The sequence below is a fragment of the Pholcus phalangioides genome, unplaced genomic scaffold (assembly GCF_987345545.1).
Source record: "Pholcus phalangioides strain wild (caught in Gottingen) unplaced genomic scaffold, Ppha-v1.0 ptg000021l_1, whole genome shotgun sequence".
NCBI lineage: Eukaryota > Metazoa > Arthropoda > Arachnida > Araneae > Pholcidae > Pholcus > Pholcus phalangioides.
In genome coordinates this window covers 13,084,400-13,104,206 of record NW_028301614.1, presented here as the reverse complement: position 1 = coordinate 13,104,206, position 19,807 = coordinate 13,084,400, and the positions used below count along the sequence as shown (strand labels likewise).

At 40.3% G+C, this 19,807-nt stretch overlaps 1 protein-coding gene across 2 annotated transcripts; it reads right to left on the bottom strand.

Moving 5' to 3' along the window:
* Window positions 1-5,014: 5,014 nt before the first annotated feature.
* On the bottom strand, window positions 5,015-14,584 carry LOC149070658 (uncharacterized). 2 transcript variants are annotated; one of them, XM_089248955.1, is made up of 5 exons: window positions 14,463-14,584; window positions 14,018-14,255; window positions 10,287-10,430; window positions 7,756-9,231; window positions 5,015-5,866 (listed from the first exon to the last, which is right to left on the bottom strand). In XM_089248955.1, exons 2-5 carry the CDS (start codon window positions 14,241-14,243, stop codon window positions 5,676-5,678), a joined length of 2,037 nt encoding a protein of 678 aa, XP_089105081.1. In that variant the 5' UTR covers window positions 14,244-14,255; window positions 14,463-14,584; the 3' UTR covers window positions 5,015-5,675. The 2 variants fall into 2 exon arrangements, with proteins under 2 accessions (XP_089105081.1, XP_089105082.1); XM_089248956.1 differs by lacking the exons at window positions 14,018-14,255; window positions 14,463-14,584 and adding an exon at window positions 11,634-11,854.
* Window positions 14,585-19,807: the final 5,223 nt, after the last annotated feature.

Sequence of the window (19,807 nt, the reverse complement as noted above, 5' to 3'; positions counted from 1 at the left end):
TGCGCCCCCTCGGGTCCAGCGCCCGAGGCACGAGACCCGCCTGCTTCCCCCCCCCCCTAATTGCGGCCCTGCTTTCTGCAACACATCGGTTACCGTGGGGCTCACTTACTTACTATAAAAAAAAAATTTAGAGAAGTTTCGTTCAAAAATGCTGTTTCGAATTTCCCCACGAAAATTAAAACAATGTTTTAAGCTTTAATGGCAATTATTTTTGGAAACAAAAAAAAATGCATTGAAAAAGTAAGAGCTTAGACATAAATGTTTTCAGTGTGCTTTCAATGCATGTTAATGTAAATCTTTCTGTAAATGATCGACATAACAACTTAATACTTGTTATGCTGTCTCTAACTGAGAGCTGCTAAAACCTTTCAGAGTGGCCCTCGCACCTATACGAGGTGTTTTATTTTCTGGCCCATCATTTGAGAGTTGGAGTTAAATATAGCAAATCGACAGCTAAAATTTAATTCTGATAGTTTTTCCATCCTTAGTGATATTTTTGAAAGGAATACGAAAATTAAGTTTATCTTACACATAAGTTGCAATATAAATTAATAAAAATTTGCCTTTTATTTCAAACGGAATTTTTTACGAAATGTAAGCAGTTGGAACTTCCGTTTTTTGCCGCTTTTCATTTGAAAATATTGGCAAGTGCTGAGTAGTAAGTCGAGTTTTTACATGACTTTTTAGCACGTGAAAAGGGGTAAAAATCGAAAATTTTAATCATCGATATCTGAATAAAATTTTCTTCAAATGTTTCGTTATAAAATTCTTTCGTAATGTTGCAAACTTGGTTGTTTTGCTTTTTTTGATTGGGAACCGTATAAAACTGTTAGATTTACATTTCCCCCCAATCATTATTTAAAAAAATATCACACCTGAATTTCAAGCTGGTAAATATCCATATGGAACTTGAACTCAAACGGACGATTTAATTTTCATTTTCAAACCCACCTGAGTACTTGCCTTCTCAAGTTCTTGTGTATCATTTCTTCTAGTTCTTCTGGATTACTACTGATAATAGCAATGTCGTCTGCAAAACGCAAATGGTTGATAAAATTCTACATTTATTTTAATTCCTTTCTCATCTCAATCCAGTTTTCCGAATACTTCCTCTAAAACAGCGGTAAAAAGCTTTGGTGAAATAGTATCACCCTGTCTGACTCCTTTCCCAAGTTTAATCTTTGCTTTTCCTTTAACCAAACGAATCGTTGCAGTTGCTTTGTCATATATTTCCTTAATGATATTAATGTAAGTCTTCTCTATCCCAATCACTTCTAAAGCCTTAAAAACAGCAGTTGTGAAGATAGAGTCAAATACTTTCTCACTTTCTCAAAATCGATGAAGGCCATACACAATGGTAATTCGTATTCCTTGTGTCTCTGTATGAGTTCTCTGATTGTTTGGATGTGATCCATTCTACTAAATCCAATTCGAAAGACTGCTTGTTCTTTTTGTTGTTCTTCGTTCAATGTGGAGTCAAGCCTATATGTCAGCACTTTGGTGAAGATTTTATAAATTACTGATAAGAGACTGATTGGTCGATAATTCTTGATATCCTTTTTTTCGCCCTTTTTGTAAATAAGAACCATCATTGGGTTATTCCAATCTTCAGGCACATCCGATTTTGTAAGACAATTTGTGAACATTGTAGCTAACATACTGGCAAATTCTTCTCCTGCTTTTTAGCGCAATGTCTATTGAAATCCCATCTTCACCCGAGAATTCACCTTTTTTCATCCACCAGTCCTATAGTCTTGTAGACTTCTTCTTTCAGCACAGCACAGCACAGGTGCTACTTGTAAAAATTCTGCTCCATTTTCTTTTCTTTCTGCTCCCTTTCCTCTTTCTTGATCCTGTTCTTCATGTTTGTATAGAGTATTATAAAACTCCTCAACAATACTAATAATTTCATTCCCATCCTTTGTGATGGTTTCATCTTTCCTTTTTAGTGCAAAAATTTCCTTTCTCCCAACACACAGTTTTCGTTTTGCTGATTTTAAGCTCCTATTATCTTCCAATGCTTTCTTTACAATATCGCAATTTCTGACATCTTCTATAATCCGCTTTCGTACAGTCTAACAAAATTCTGCATATTCCACTTTTGATTTAGGTTCATTCTTCTTAATCTGAAATTCTCTCCGGTCTTTTTCAGTTTCTTTGTTTCTTCGGTTATTTTCTTCATCGGTTTGATTTCTTTTTCTGCAGCGACTTCTCTTGCTACTTCTTTTAGGGTAGTAGTTAAAGTTTTGTTCATCGTGGTGACATCTTGTCCATCTTCAGTAGTGTCATATAACAAATTAAATCGGTTCTTCAGCTCTAACTGTAATTTATATCAATGTTCTTGCAGATTTGCCATATAGATGACAGTTCTTGTATTTTTGAAAAGTTTTGCTCTTTCCATTCTAGTGTTAAGCATTATTCTACATCTCACCAGTCGATGATTCCTTCCTGTGTTGAATTTATTGAGAACACTGCAGTCTTGGCTCATATGCTTGTTATTAGTCAATCTCGCTTGTTGTTCCAGTTGAGCTTCTCCAGGTCCACTTTCTTTGGGGGTTTCTTCTTGAAAAATGAATTCATGATGCATAACTATTCGCTCTCTGCAAATTCGACGAGTGCGTTTCCTCTGTCATTTCGTACACCATAACCATCACTTCCAACTGAGCTTTCACCATTTCTTCTCTCTCCAATACTAGCAGTGAAGTCACCCATTACTGTTTTGATATGATGGTTTTCTTTACTATTCATCTCGTCCAATTCTTCATAAAAGTCTTCTACTTCTTCTTCAGAATAGCTTGTTCTTGGTGCATAGACTTTTATAATCTGTATCCGGTATCTGCTTGATATTTGCATAACCAAATTTGCAACTCTATAAGATGCGTTTTTATACACTTTTTATGAATGAGAAATCCTACTCTACTAGTTCTTCCACATTATCTGTTCCCTCTGTAATAAAATTGATGTCCACTGGCGCCAGTTCGATTTTTTCTCCTCTCCTTTTTTTCTTACTTCCCAGATGCCTAGTATGTCCCAATTTATTCTTTCCAGTTCTTCTTCCAACATGGTAGCCTGGTCCAACCCAGAGATTCTTAGCACCCTCTGTCTTCATGTGTTGCTGGTCGCTGCCGTAACCAGGGGCACTCAGACTGCTGGGGACTGAGGGCCTTAGTTTATAGACAGAGTTTGTCGGGTTCGTTTTCAATGACTGATTGCCACAATCATAATCACTGCCACTTTTATATATATTACTTGGTTTAATCATAATTTTTAACAATAAACATTACACTATTCATACGTCCTTCTCGCTTACAGCGAGCCTTTGAAACTACCTCCTGAGTCCACAGGAGCCACTCTCTAACTACCTAAAACGCACCAAGCTTCTTTTCTCTTCTTCGGCGAGGGCCCTTCTTCCCCCACCCATGCTTTCTAATCCCATCATGCCTCTTCCCGATGGGGGAAAACCTTACAGAGTTCATATTTCTTTTTTAGAGGGTTTTTGGCCGTAATCCTCCATGCTGGCCAGAACTGATTGGAGGAAGCCTGGAAGCCCATCCGTGCCCGTTCACCACGTCTAAACGTGGCTACTTACGGACTGCACCGCGAGATGGTGAGGATTGGAACTTAAACATCTGCTCCTAGTCGATTCCTTCTAGTCCTCATAATGAAGTAATTGAAGGGTCTTTTCCTAGTTAACAAGTAAAGACTATTCAACAGTCTTACACTTTGTATATATTACCGTAAATGCGATAATGGTGTTCGGTGGTTATGCAAAGTCGCCGGATTTAAGCTTAAATATATAGCGAATATGCTTAATAACCGCATTATTAAGCATATTCGCCGACCAAAACGGTCCGAATCAATTCCGCAAATCGGACTTTGACCTAAACTCATGGTCATTTTATGAAGTGGCCGGCCTAGTCACGAATTTGCCGCATTTATGGCTTTGGGAGCAGTATCATATATATATATTCCTTACAATTTACGGGATCAGTGCAAATTTTTGAATTTATGCAATTTTTTATCGGATCGTGATGTTTTTCTTTTGCATTTTTCATCGTGTGATTTTTTTCTAAGCATTATATTGATTTATATTTTATAATTATAGTGTGAATGGAATTTTTTTTTACGTTCAAAAATTCAGGTGGGAGGATGTTGAATTTTTAAACTTTCCCTTTTTCTTCTAGAGGGCACCACACCCTCTAGGTTCTAGGAGTCTGGAGGTGATGTGATTAATTTTGGTTTTGAACCCAGTTTTTTGTTGTTATTGTTTGGGAACGCAAACGAAGCGGTCGCCCTTTCCTTTTTCTCTCTATCATGGCTGCAACTGTTTTTAGGAAGCAGCAAATGATTTACTATATTTAAGTGGAAGTGTAATATATTATTGTTTTAACGTAAATGAACATTAAACAAGATTTATAAATAAGTGTATTGAGTTTCCTGAATTTACTTTCTTTACTCAACAGAGACAATTTTAGCTGGAGGAAAAATGTTTCTTTCCTTTTCTTTTTTTCTGAAGAAGCACAACTGAGAAAACCTCAGCAGTCTTAAAATCTTTTCTTAAGTTTTTAAGTAAAATAAAATCTTGGCCCAGACGCTGTATGGTCTTACTGAGACAATTTATGTGGGTTATCACACACACGTTCCTGCATGTATCGATTCGTTACAAATTCCGCAAAGTAATGAGTACCAGAGCAGGGGAGAGTCACGGATAAAGGGTTAATATCCCGAATAGGGATATCTGACAGGGTAGGGGAGAGGGTGTTTATAGTTAAGGGCACAATATAGGATCCTATGGAATCGCACAAAAACGGAGATCATTTATCGATGAGAGAAAACAAATTCTGAGTAGGGTGGCGATGAAGAAAAAAAAGTTTTGAAAACTGTGATATTCAAATGGAGATTGACATTTAACGTTTATGCACAAGTGTGGTTTGAATTCCTGAAGATAGTTTTGACTATCCATTAAAACGGGCAAGAGAGACAGACAGCAATAAAGATAGACTCCAATTATGCGTGAAATATAAAAAAATTTATTGAATCAACACCGAGACGAAACACGAGACCATCGATTGAAATGAGATGCGCCAAACTTCCGATACAAAAGAAGCTCTTGAATCAAAACAAAATCAGTGACAATTTGCAACCCTAAGATGCTGCTCTCAATCAAAGTGACACCCACAGTAGCACAAAGGGTGGCAAATCCATCAGAAAATGATCGGGATGTCATTTCAAGGATTTCATATTACCATTTGCGTGAAACGGAAAAATCCAGGCGCATTTCATTCAATCGGAGGAGACATCCAAACAGGGGATCGTCGAGCCCCACATTCACCATCACTGGTCGATTTACGTACTACTTTTTTTCTTAAAAAATCCCGTTGCCATCGTGGAAGCTCGAACCCGTGAAACTCCATCACCTAAACCCAGCGCCGCCGGTACAAATTTGAATTTGCGGCGTGGATCGAAACTCGCCGCCTAATTCCATAGGAAGCACACAAAGTTCGGCCGATCTCTCAAATTCTTCTCCGCGTTTATCTTTTTTCAGGAGACAAAATTCAACGAAGAGTTTGAAGATCGAAACTTTGGTTCCTCTTGTATTTTGGCAGCGAGTTTTTTTCTAATGACCGAGGCCCTGAGCGACCTCAGGAAAACCACCTTCACTTCCATCAGCGATCCTATTTGGCGGTGGCGGCGTCCGTTTCTTTGATCTCTGAAGCTCCGAGGACATATTTCGCTGGTTCTTTCTTCACAGGGACGAACTTCGCCAGATGCGGTTCGAAGATCCAACACAATCCGACCAAGGTCTCGACGAAGGCTGTGATGTAGAACATGAGGTCGTACGATCCAAGAGAGTCCCTGAAGTAACCTGAGAGGCAAAAATAAATACCTGTTAGAGTGCAATAATAATGCATGCACGATAACTTGGATGAAATTTCTTTCTTCTGTTTGGGCAGGGGTTCTTAATCAAGAGAATGGAGAGATTTCAGGGGGTTTCCTTGAGCTTGGATGAGAAAACAGCTTATTCAAGGGTACTCGACCTTCAGAAGAGTGAGGGCCGCTTCATAGGTTTGAAAACGTGTCGCGGGCCACTGTAATCTGTGATCTGTAAAATATGTGTGTCCACGGGTGGCTTAAATGTTCACAAGTTCCGCGACACAGGCCAGGTTGGTATTTTGGAGCTGTGTCACGGGTCACTATTAAAGGGTGTGGAACTGCACTGCAGGTTACTCAAGTGATTTGTAACTGTATCGCGGGTCATTCAAGTGATCTGTAAATGTGATACTTGGTTCATTTTTACAAAATTAGGTTTGAGGTCGCGGGCCACATCAGATGCCTCCAAGGACTACATTCGGCTCACGGGCCATGGGTTGAGTTAATTGTTTTAACCCTTTCAGCGACACAGAAGAAATCACTATGCCCTTTCAAAATGCAAATTTTTTAATGATTTTTTTCTTCCGATACCCAGCATGTGCAAACTAAGGGGTTCTATAGGAAAACGTGTTCTATTAAGAAATCAACTTCACAAAATACCTGGGTTTGTCAATGCTGAAATAAGATCCTTTTAAGGAAGCGTGAAATCTCGTCAATGACGCTTAAACGGTTCAATTTTATGCATCCTGTATATTATTACTGAAAAATCCGTGATCATTTTACTGGCACAAGGGGTTGGTGGTCTTATTGGCACGAAGAGTCCATGGAACAAAAAAGATTAAGAGCCACTGTGTTAAGGAGAATATATGCAATCGAACCCCGTTTTAACGCATCACAAGGGAGTTACAGTTTCATTTGTCGAAATTGGGAGTGGAATTCTATTACAAATGACATAGAGCTGGGGTTCTGAAACTTTTGTCTTCCGTGGGTCCTTTGCAATAGTGGACATACATTCGCGGCTCCTCAGAATAGTCTAACAAACAACCGATTATTGGATAGGCAGTGGCGTATTCACGGGTGTGGGGGGGGGGTGGGGGCTTAGCGGGCTATAGCCCAAGGCGGAAAATTTGAAGAATGAGTGGATGAGAAATTTAGTGAAATAAGAAAAGGATAGAATAAAAAAAAAACACATAAATCCAGCTCTGCCTAGAAATTCTGAGGGACCAGGTCAGTGAGTGACCAAACGAGTGACCTAGAAAGTTTGCAAGCATGTGAGTGAACAAAACAGTGTGCAAGCATATCAAGAGTGCCCTAGAAAGCGAAGGACCAGGTCAGTGAGTGTTCAAAAGCGTGACGTAGAGCATTTGTAAGCATGCAAATTACATTTTTCATTTTTCTATGCTCAGATCGAACATTTTTTTAACCTGATGTTCCTGAGCCCCGAATCTCGATGTCCGATATATAGACATCGGCAATCAAAATGAGCATCCGATGAGAGTTGCAGTCAAGGATTATATTCATGCTGAATGAATATAGTTGGAGTATGTGTCACACAGTTTTGTTACATGTGTGGGTGCTCTTATTCAGATGATGGGCGAAGACATTCATCGCGGCTTAAGAAAAAAGTGAGCATCCCTTTCTTGAGGAGAAGCGTCGGAAGTGTTATGCAACTGTGGGTGCTTGGCTTGAGCTTCAAATGGTAAATTTTGATTCATGAATGAATACCGTGGTGCTTGAGCACCCACTGAAACCCCCAGCTCCGATGCCACTGCTTATTGGAGTCTTGGATGCTTGCACAACGAGTCAAAGTGAAAGCCTGATGTTCAAAATTTTCAACATTCCAGAAAATGGCTAAATTAATTCAAAAAGAAGCAAAAAACTCACCGATGTAGAGAGGTTGCGTGAATCCGATGATTCCCCAGAAGAAGTTGATGCTGCCGATGGCGATGGCCTGTTCGCTGCTACTTATGTATTTCTTGATGAGCACCGGGTGCCTGATGAAAACGGATCCTTGGAGCATTCCGAACACTGTTATCAAAAGCATCAGTGGATACGTCGACGTGACTAGAGGAAGTGCTGCTGTGGCCGCTCCCTGCGCTACCATCGACAGGAGCATGAACTTTGGTAAGCTGAGGTATTTCTTGTCCGTCACCCAACCGAGACACAGGCGGCCAAACAGGTCCCCGGCAGAAAGAGCTGCAATGACGTACTTGCCGTAGTCTTCTGGCATTCCCTTGTCTTTACTGAAGTCCACTATGACGGTTGTAAACGGCAGTACTGTCATGTAGTGTACTGTACGGCAGAAGCAGACCAAGAGGAAGAATGGGTTACCGTTGAGTCTGCCCAGGGTCTTGATGTGGTCCCTGAATCCGGGTTTCTTCTGTTTTGTGTTCTGTGGTTCGATTCCCCTCGCCGATTTACTTCCGGATACCTTGTCGTCGATGTTGAGAATTACTACTTCCTTTTGTTCGGAGGGGCATCCAGTTTCATTGCACGACCTGCATACGTCCCTGACTTCCAGCAGAATGCTTCTCACCATATTTTCGTTCTTTAGTGGCCCATCAGTGAGGCCGTTGCACATTTGTTGCAGCCTGCAGCTGAGCAGGGAATCTTCGATCAGCCTATCCATGCGCTTAGCGAAATATTTTCTGGATTCGTCGCTGTCCACTTCTCCCAGCCCAATCTCGTTCTCGACGTACCCAAGGTTATCCCTACCTTCATTCGCTGGATTACGAGCTCTAGAAAGCATGTCGTACATGCAGATCTCGTTAAACATGTCCGACAGAAGATCGTTCAATGGATCCGATGTCTTGGAGTATCCTTTAGCTGCCTTGATAGCTCTGATCAAATCGTCTTCGGTATCGAAGAATTTCAAGAACTTGTAGACGACCTCAGCGACAGTGGCCTTGTCCTTGCGCAACCAGTAAAAAGCATCCACATTTTTCTTAAGGGTTTGCTCTATCTCCCGAAGGCTTTTATGGCTTTCCATCCCACAAGCGCCGCTTTTCTTGTCCTCGTTGGCTTTGGACGCATCTTTTATGGAATTTGGCGTCAGGACGTTCTCTTTCAGGTTTTTGATGGTCTGCACTCCGTCTTTTCTCTCGGCAGTGTTTTTCTTGATCCACGCGGGCTTCCTCAAGACCATCGCTGCCGGTATCGTGTTCATGATGATGCCGGCCAGCACCAGAAAAGCGCCTTCGAGTCCGAAGTTGTTCAGAAGGAACTCGATCAGAACCGGGAACAAAAAGGCGCCTACGCAGCCTCCAGAAAAAGCCAAGCCCGACGCTGTGCTGTGGTATTTCTTGAAATGCTGACCGATCATCACTTGCAGTAGTGTTATCGTCAGGGCGCAACCGATACCTGCGATACGAAAATCAAAACATCCATTGAAACACTAGTGCATACTATACAGCCTTTCCGAAAATTTTCGAATTCAAAAATACAATATAATTCACATAAAATCACTTGAACGATCTTCAATCATTATAACGATGAATACAGGGTAGATACTATCGACCGCCCAATTATAACACACGTAATTCCTCGTGAAAAACTAATTTGGAAAGGTGTTTTCAGTTTTCTTATTTAACCAGTAATTATGAAGCATTAAAATTTGATGACGTCACTTTCTCGAATCCTATCAAATTCACCGAACGTGCACCAAACGCATAACTTGGCATTTTTAATGCTATAACCCTGAGAGTAATCAAGAAAGCTAAAGCTGTACAAACCAGTTTTTTTCCTTTTCGGACTTCGGGAATACACGATTTTTCATATAGATCTCGTTTGGTTAACGCTTTACAAATCTGGTGATGAATTTTAGGCCACCTGGCAGTCGAGTGATTAGGGAACTAGCTTCTCACTGTGCTGGTCTGGGTTCGAATCCCGGTTCGGGCATGGATGTTTACTAACACTAACAAATTCCCTGGAAGGATCGTGCTGACCCCTTGGGAATACGTGAGGATCACATTATTATTTGCCAATATAGTGGGGCGAAGGTAACATGTACTAACAAGGTTAACATCACTCTACACGAAGAGGAGGGGAAGCGCCAATCATGAAAGAAAGTAACTGAACTTGGCTTCTAACGGGATTGAATATTTCAGTTAATTTTCAATTAGCGGCAACCCGGTTGCATGAAGAATTTTTTTTTTTTTTTTTTTTTTGTGGTTGACGCGTAACTGACCGTTACAAAACTGACACGTCACAAAATTTTAAAACGTTATAACTCCTTTAATATTATTCCGATAATAAAACGGAAAACCTTTTCTATATTAGTTTTGCCCAAGAATTCACGCGCGTAATTAATGGGTGGTTGATAGTATCCACCCTTTATATGTTCTAATAGTTTTTAGTCTGTTTTATTCAACGTCTGAATAACGTCCCAGAGAGAAAAAGAGATGATCATGACGTACCATTGAGTGCTCCCCAGAGCACAGTCACCAGCAGCATATTGTAAGCAAAAAAGCAGGCAGAAGCGCTGATAGTAGCGACTATTCCTCCAGCTAGGACGACAGCTTTGACTCCGTATTGCTGGCCAAGGATACCGACCAAGGGACCTGTAAAAGATACGTAAGGATTACGGTGGTGATGATGGGACTTTTCATTTTCTTTTGTGCTTTCCTACAAAAAAACATTTAATGGATTAACGGTCCACCTCACACGTTGGTTCCCTCTGCCAGGGCAATGCAAGAATATCGTAAGAGGATAGGTATCTCATTGCTGATTACAGTGACCAATTGGACCATGGCTATTCGATAAACAACTAAATTACTTTTATTCTGGAAGGAGGTATCTATGCAGTATCCACTCACTTAGGAGCTTATTGATTGTCAGTTCATTCTGACGAGGACTATGTATTGCGAAAAATTTCGAAACATTTAACGCTAAATTTAGACGTAGTAGAAAACCACAATAATATATGATGGAGAGGATGGGGGGGGGGCTGATGGAACCAGCTTATGATATGAGAAACGGTCACACAAATTCAACAATTTCATATTCATAAACGAAGTAAAAGTGCAAGCTCTGAAATACAAAATAGTAATTTACCACAGTCCATTGTAACCCTAAGATTTCTAAGCTAAGTGAATTGCCCGTTATCCTTGCATCTAGATGTGTTATTCACAACAAATGTTTCTGAAAATAATCGCAAGGATAAGATGAAATAGAATCGCTATGAATCCGAGGGAGGAAAGTCTTTTAAAGAGCCATAACCACAACATTATTCGAACTTGTCTTTCCATTTCATAAGCCTTAATTATTATTATTTTCCTCTTAATTAATAGTTCAAGATACGTATTTCTGAGAAAAGTATAAGGCGAGAGTAGCTTTTTATATCCGTTCTTTTGTGGCTTCTGCTCTTTTTCAACGAGAGCTTAATTAAAAAAATCTAAGGATAGTAAATCGAAGAATAATATACTATACCATAACACTATCATTATTCTATAATCACATAGGCTACACATATAAATACTTGAAAAACAATTTCATTCAAAGGAAAAACTATCGGGATATTCATATTGAAGGCTACCTATCGTGCTCAATCAAACATTTTGAAACATAAATTATCAAATGAATTTAAAGAATTCATGACTGAGATTTTTCTTACATGCTGACCAAATTTTTTACATGCATGTGTAATGCTTCGGTACAGTATAATTATGTTGTGTGTAATGCTTCAGAAAAAAATTTCGCACGATATCGAGCCTTCAATATCCTATCCATGGCACTATAACACACAGTATATTCACTCACAGTACCTGTAAATCAAGCGACATCCCATGATCATCATCATCATCATTGTCATCGCCACCGATAATGAATCACAGGCAGCAAAGCGATCACCCCTGAGAGCAGCTCCGGTCTGCTTGTTGGTGGTCCCGGCCAGTTGCGGTCGGTGACGCCGCCATTCGCACCGGTCGCATCGCTTCCGAGCGAGGCACGCATTGAGACCTGCCCATTTGTTGGGCGGACATTCCTCCTGCCTGCCATAAGTGAATCTTAATGAGTTTTTTTTATGCCCACATCGAGGCATGCATTTCAGTCTCTTTTCTTATTTCGTTTCATTTCTCTCTCGTTTCTTGGTCTTGAAATTTAGAGAAGAATTTTTTCAATTCAATTTCCGAAAAAAAAAAAAGGATGGACTGGGATGCTTTTGTGTGAGCACAGACGAAATGCATGCTTCGCAACCCCATCCGGTGACACGCCCATCAAAAAAGAAAAGAAAAACTGAGATGGCCGTGCTGCACAGCCAAAGGGCGAACAGTCACCGGATTATTTATGCCCCGAAATACACCCGATATCGACCAGGGAGTTGGCCAGCAAAGAATCGAGGATCTTTGCCGTTCGTGCCCTGGACAGTCACAGATTTCAATGAAATACATATATATATGTACTAAGTATCGATGTGCATATTGAAAATTCTTAGTAAAAGAATGTCATCGAAATTGTTTCGGTGACTGCTCGACGCGAAGAAACAACCGAATCGATCGTCTCGTGGTGATCATTCCAGAAGTTCTCGTTTCAGTAGAAAATAAAAGAAGAACATGGGGTGCGTGGGACCGAAATCCAATCAAGGATGAAGACCACAATGGCCGATTTGAGGATATCTTCGTAAAAATACACAGTCGACGATCGATTTTACCAACCTTCAATTTACGAACATGCCCTTTTTACAAACCTGTCCTCTGTTCGAACAGAGATGATGTTAAAATCCTCTCTATTTCACGAACTCGTTTTTCTTCGACTATTCCCCCTCCCCCCCCCCCCCGTTATTTTATTCTTCCAGCCGCCTCCGAGTTTCTTGTACCCAAAAGTAAATTTACGTGTCTTATAAGAGAAAACATAGAAGGGAGCGCTGGGGAGAAGTACGGATTTCACCAATTTGTCATCACCACCATGAAAATCCGCATTCTATTGTTGGCGGGGTTGACCATAAAGTGAAGATGCATTGACAAAGTAATTCACCCTTTGTGCAATATGATTAGATGAACAGTTGGTTTCAGGAATGGTATGATACATTAGATTATTGATAAGGCAATTTCTGAGTCGGGAGTTGATCGAACTAACCGCTAACTGCTTCGACTAATTCTGTTCGTCTACTTCCCTCTTCGCAATTTCAACAAAATGGAAAAGACTGCTTGACAGTAATTAATTAAGAAATTAATTTTTCGAACTGTTACCAAGACAGAAATTGTCAAAACGTACATTGAATACTCTCTCAACGATCAGCAAAAGCTCGTTTCTGCGGCAAAGTGGATACAGAGACGTTCCACCATCTGGAAAATATTTCAGAAAGTGATATTTCCGAAGCTCGAAAAGGTACTTGTTACTTGGCTGAGGAAAACGAAAGGTAAAAATTTCAATTTGCCGTAAACCTTGTGGAACAACAAGAGAAATTATTTGCCTGAAAGTTAAACTTTGAGGATTTTAAAAGATCAGTTGGGGGTAGCAGAAATTCAAGAAAAGACACGCGGCCTGACTTTTCGGATACTCTGTGGAGAAAGTGCAGCTGTGAATAGGCCCGAAACTGCTACCAGTGAATGGAAAGAAGGGAAGATGAAAGCATTGATTACTGAAATTACCGCCAAATGTTACGATAAAGCAAACAAAAATAAGTAATTTTTTTGGAAATCGTCAAATACTTTTGAGTGACTAACTCATTTTTTATTTCCTGCATTTTTTTCATCGTCTCTCTCATTTACGAACTAATTATCAATTCCGTACGGGTTCGCAAAAACGAGCGTCGACTGTATTAAGACTTCGTAAGTGAAAAATACCACCACGCTCGTAAGGATAGACGGACTCTTTTTCACTGACCTAGAATTAAGTTCGAAGCTTATATATATATTGCCAAGAAAAGAGCCTCGTCCTACCCCCCCCCCCCTTTTCACTCGATTGATGTGTCGAATCTCCCAAGTTCATCGCCGCATGAACTAATCACACATCGACTTTTGTGTTGAGTGAATTATCGAGAATTTCTTTTTTTCCGAAATAGTAATTGAAATTATTTTTACTTCTGATGGAGGGGGGTTTAAACTGTTAGCGAAACTTCTGAAATGACACTTGGGTAGAAGAATAAAAGATAAGAAATAAGTGAGAATATGGCGTCTGCCATTTACCCTTGACAAGACACCGACTTTACCTAAGAGATTCTTAACCGAAGACCTGATGCTGAACGGGACGGCAGCTTCCATCCTCGTGATATCGTAATTGTGTATGAAGGCGACGTAAAGGACGCCCGACATCCGGGCCAGACCCTGCATGATGAAGGTGATGAGGCAGACTGCCAGGGCCACGCACCAGGCCCAGCCACCATCCGGACCATTCATCCGGAAATGCGTCTTCTTTTTCGGTTCGGTCGGCGTCATCGCTTCTAGTAACTGCAAAAAATACGAATATCCCATTAATGAGGATAAAAACCAATAAGGTTTTTTTTCTCCATAAGAGCAATAAATTCCACAATCACTGGACACTCAAGCAACGTGAAGCCAAAATAAGCAGCGGTATCGTAGTGAAAGGATGAGGGAGTGCTCCTGTGAAAGTGACCAACATGACAGGATTTTTAAAGATAAGTAGAGCCGTCTCACCTGAGCTTCGGGGTACACGAAATGGTATCAATCACTTGCACACGTTGTTCGAGTTGAACAAGAAGAATGAGACCGTATGAGAATCCGAGAGCTGCTTTTAAGACTGTTCCTCGACTGTGGAGGAATGAAATTCGATGGAACGACGCCCAAGTCCTTATAAAAGAAAAGGGTGGTTGTTTTGTTTTTTCATTATCAGGACACCCATAAATTTTGTAGCAGAAGAAAGTTTCGAACCCCTGAGTTTCTTTTTAGGAAATGTTTTTTTTTTTTTGCTCAACGTGTGGACAGTGTGTAGTGTCACAATGCGGTACGTGCGTACAGTTCTATTTCGGCTGCGGTGATATATTGCACACTTTTTTTTGGTCCTATCTTTCACCCTCCCTCTAATTTTTTATCATTTTCCCTCGTGATGAGACAAGTTCTTTTTCTTAGAAGGAATTTTTCGAAAGAATGTCACATTATTCCGTGTGTGGATTAAATGTTATTTGTCTTCCGTTTCTTCTTATGGAAGTCGTTTTCTTCCCACGCTTTTGTTTGTGCGTTGATCGGACGGCCGTAAAAACGAGAAGAAAGACATTGAAATTAAACACAAACAAGTTGCAAGCTTTTGACCTTTGAAAATGAGACTCGCAACAATTCGACCTTGTTTATTCTCTTGTACATCACTCGGGTGAAGCAAATCTTCTCATCCTTTCTTTTTTTGGAAGAATCTGTCTATGAATATTTTTAATGTGATGATAGGGTTATCGTACGCAGCAACAACGGGAAGAGAGCAACGGAAATCACGCGGTGCTCTTCTTCAGAACCGGCTACATACATGCAGGGCCTGTTTCTCGCATGAGCAACTACACCTAGGGCACCAAAATTTGCTGCCTTTTGTATTTTAGGCGCAGCCTACATGCCTTCTGCCCCTCTGCCTCAAAGAAAACTTTGGCCCGAACTTAGGAGGAACAGGCCCTGCATACACGAAATTATAAAATATTTATTTTATTTTATTAACGACGATTTCAGAAAGCATGAATGCGCACTTACACTGGAAAAGTAAAAACATAAATAAAGTAATAATGGCAATAAAAATAATAAAAGTAGAAGGAAAAGCACTTCGCATACGGAGCCAGGTCGAAATCTTCAATAGCGAAAGTAAATTTTGCGTAGGAGTCGCGTACAAGCTCTGATGGCAGACTCTTCCATATTCTCGCCCCACGCATCTGTATCCGTGGAAAAAGCAATCTCTCCTGGTCATTGGTATTCTTATTTGGAAACGTGGCTCCTCTCAGTGTCGCAACTATATACTTTGTCACCCGGGGCAAGCCGGAATTTTGCCGCCCCTTGCATGTAGAAGAAGCAGTTAAAGGGTGAATTCGGCGCCCCTTCTGGTTCAGCGCCCGGGACACCAGACTCGCCTGCTTCCCCCTGGTTGCGGCTCTGGCCCCTCTGGCCATGATCTCGAAGAAAGGTTCTCTCGACGGTAGATAAACCAATTGGTGAACTAGTTTGTAGAACATCTTCAGATCTGCAGGGATTCTACGCCATTCCAGAGAGTGCAAACCCAGAAATCTAAGTCTCTCGCAATAACACCAGCCACTCATGCCAGCTATTCGTTTGGTGAAGGACCTCTGTGGCGTTTCGAGGAGCTTTATGTTATAACAAACTACAAGAGATGCGGTCACGTGACCGTATCGGCTGGGCCATCGCCATTCCTTGTTTGTGTCATCCGCAGTATATTTTATAACTGTGCAGAATGGCAGACAGGAAAAGGATAACCGCGTTTTTCTGTTGACATCCTTGATCATCTTCCCCAAAATGAGCCCGGATAATTGAGGTTCTACTGTATTTCTGCCGTCAATGAAACCCAGTATATTAGTAGTGCAGTCTCCGAAGTAAAATATGCCGAACATTGTGAAGTACGTCACAGAACGATTAGTGTTTCTGCAGAACAATCTCAGGGAAAATTAGAAGAAAAGTGTGTAGAAAGCATAATTATACACACACGGGTTCTTTTTACTACTACTACTATACACTACGCACTAAACTACACATGCACCTCATCCACATTCCTCTGCGGAATTTCTAACGAATTGGTACATGCCGGAATGAGTGTGTATACGTGTTGTGAGCTCGACGTGAAGTTTGTTTCTTTGTAATGTTTGTTATGTGTAGTGCTACCATTTGCCATCAATTTTTCTAGCTAAATAAATTAAATAATTGTACCGTTGTAGGCCTGTTGCTCTCTATGGCGAGAATTTTTAAAGGCTCGTATTCACGTCTCGAAGTTGGGAACGAACTCTGGAAATGTTCGTTCTCTTTGGGGTTCTTTTTACTGCAGAACATTATCGGTCAGCTGAGGGCTCGTTGCAAAACTATGCAAATCATTCTGCTTTAGAGGAGCTAGCTATTATTCAATAAGTGAGAGTTTTTATTATTATTATATATTTTGTATTATTATTTATTATTTTTCACACGGATATGCAGTGGATAGCCATTTGAAATAGGTAAAATACGAGTACATAAAATACGCAGGGACAACCGAAGCTATGTCCTGGGTACTCAAGATTCGATGAGAGGCCCGAAACAAGCCGGTTAGATGATTCACACGTGAGAGCTTAACATTTTAATCTTCCCCGAGTCCTCGGCAGCCCACGGTACGGCTCTGCACTTGCAACAAATACTCTCAATGCATCTTATTCATCGATATAAGCTCGATGATCTCATTACGTTCCCCTACTAGTGTGTGTCCTCCTCTGCTAGTTTATATCTCCATGTAATTTCAAATGTGTCCCTGTATCATTTTAGTTCTTGAAAATTGGCCTAAATTATTATAATTTGACGATAATAGTCGAAGTGAACTAATAAGCTCGATAAAGTCGTTAGCTGATACATTATGCAACTTCATAGAAGCAAATAATATGCGTTAGTATTTGGACGATTCGCCATTCACCAAGTGTGTATACGTATAACAATTAAACAATTGTTTGGTGGAATGATGATTCCAAACAGTGTGGATAATACGCACGTACAATTTCACATGACTTCTTTTTTCTCGAAAAGGACGAGTCGCCTAATTGTTTTCCGTTGATCTCCCGTAATAAATAATAACACGGTAAACATTTTACTTTTACTTTTTGGTAGTGATAAAAGGTACGAGATTGCAGTACGTAACTTCGCCTCGTTGAGTGACGTCACAAGTGTCATCATCAGTAGTTTCTGGAACTGCTTCTGAAATGTCGGGGTAATTACGTTGTTTACTTTTTCCCCCCTTCAACGTTGTCACTTTTCGATGACGTAAACAACGTAATAGCCCTTTCTTAACTCCTTGGAAGGAAATATATAGGTGTACACACATCTCGAACAAACACACACACACACACTTCCTCTTTTTCTCACTGTCTCTCTCTCTCTTCACATCGTCCATTTTCGACTTCACCCCACCCTCTCATCACGAGCTTTACGCACATCCTCAAAGACTTCTATGCCGGAACCTAGGGACAAAGGCTACTTGAGTCCATTTTTCAGAGGAGTACGCGGAAGAAGTGAGGGGCATAGGTCCCTTTCTCCCTATGAACCATAATTAGAATATTTCATGTATACATAAACATATGCATAATATGAATATTTTTTAAATATTTAAAATATATATATATATATCAAAATAAAATACCTCTGTACGCTGTTCTTAATTTCTGTGAATTTAAAATGCTTTTTGATGGTAACCAACTTAAAAATCTCTCTGAAAGTGATTCCTTGTACCCCCCCCCCCCGTCCAAAAATCGTTCCTGCGTTCGCCCCGCCACCTCCCAACGAATTGTGAATGGAGCGTGAACCCCCAACCCTTCTCTTAAATTCTCAATTATTCTTGAATACACAGTGCAATACTGCCATCCCGCGTATGACTTTGAATTCCGTGTATAATACGAGATTTTTGGCAAAGCTAGTACCCCCTCCCCATTACTTAACGACTTTTTTTCCCATATCAGCTCCTCGCCTCAAAAAATCCATACAGTATAGTATACAATATATACACAGAGTATGCCATTTTATACGGACACCCTGTCTTGAAAAACCCAATCACAAAGTTGTTGCTCTGTCTTTCTTGAGAGCACCCGACACCGTCCAGCCCCTCTTCCGGAACAATGGCTAACATTGACAATGGTCGATAGAGCTTGGGCGGTGTATCGTATGAAATGTCTTTCTTGAGGCCAACACAAAAAACTTCCACGTTTCTAAGTGCAATATTCGCCGAGATAGGGGGAGTTAAAAAATCGGAGAAAAGTTGGGAAAGAACTTCATAAAAAAAGGAAAAGAAGCGCCGCTATCCGTTAATTTTTGCTGTTCTTTCCCAACTTCCACACACACATCCAGACCGTTATAGCAGTCTTGTGCATACACTAGACACTAGAGATAGGCGAAGTCGTTCTTTTTACGGAACCGTTCCTTTTCAGATAGATCTTTTTATTGAACTAGGGCAAGAGTGCAACTACACATAGGTCATTTCCCATGTGAAGCTACCAATAAATGAGAGCACCTATACAAACCCGTAAATTTGATAGATCATAAAGCAAAATTTAATTGCCAACGAAATTCGGGGGGGGGGGGCTTTCTATTTCTAAGAACAGATTTTTTTTACGGCAGGTAGAATATTTTTTGAGGATTGGCTAAGAGCTTCTTATTTTCACCCAAGAATTTCATCTGGGTAGTGGGCACCGCTAAAGATGGGTTTATTCCTATTATCATCAAGGGTGTTTAACTGCTTCTTACCTGGTAAGTTCTGGGAAAAACCAATTCTTATTTGATAGTTCACTGAAATTAATTATTATCAGACGAGGGAGAGAGAGAGAGACAAATATATGGATCAGGTTAAGGTGCAAAAAAAAAATAAACAACAACATTGTAGTAGGTGTGAACAAACATTTATTAGTTAAAAATAATGTTACGATATAATATGAATTTTACACTTACATCACTAATTACTAAAATGATTTACACTATTTTATACTTGTACACACTTTCAAACTGTTTAAGAATTACATTGGACAAAAAGTATTTTAGTTAGCTTGTTAGTTTGTAATCTATTTCTTTTCTCAGTCATTATTTGACCCACTTTAGAAACAATGCTTTCACAAGGAACTGAGCTGGCTGGTATTCAAAGCCTTCTCATTGCTATTTTGTACAAATAGGGGGTATATTAACTTTCTTTCATCCCACCAAAGTAAATGGTCAGACAGCCTAGGTAAAAGGGGTTCAGATAAGTATTTATCTATTTCCACCATACTAACCACTTTAGGGTTTTGTCTTGCCGCTACAGCTGCTGTTTCTTCATTGAATTTCGTCCAAATCTTTGACGAGCT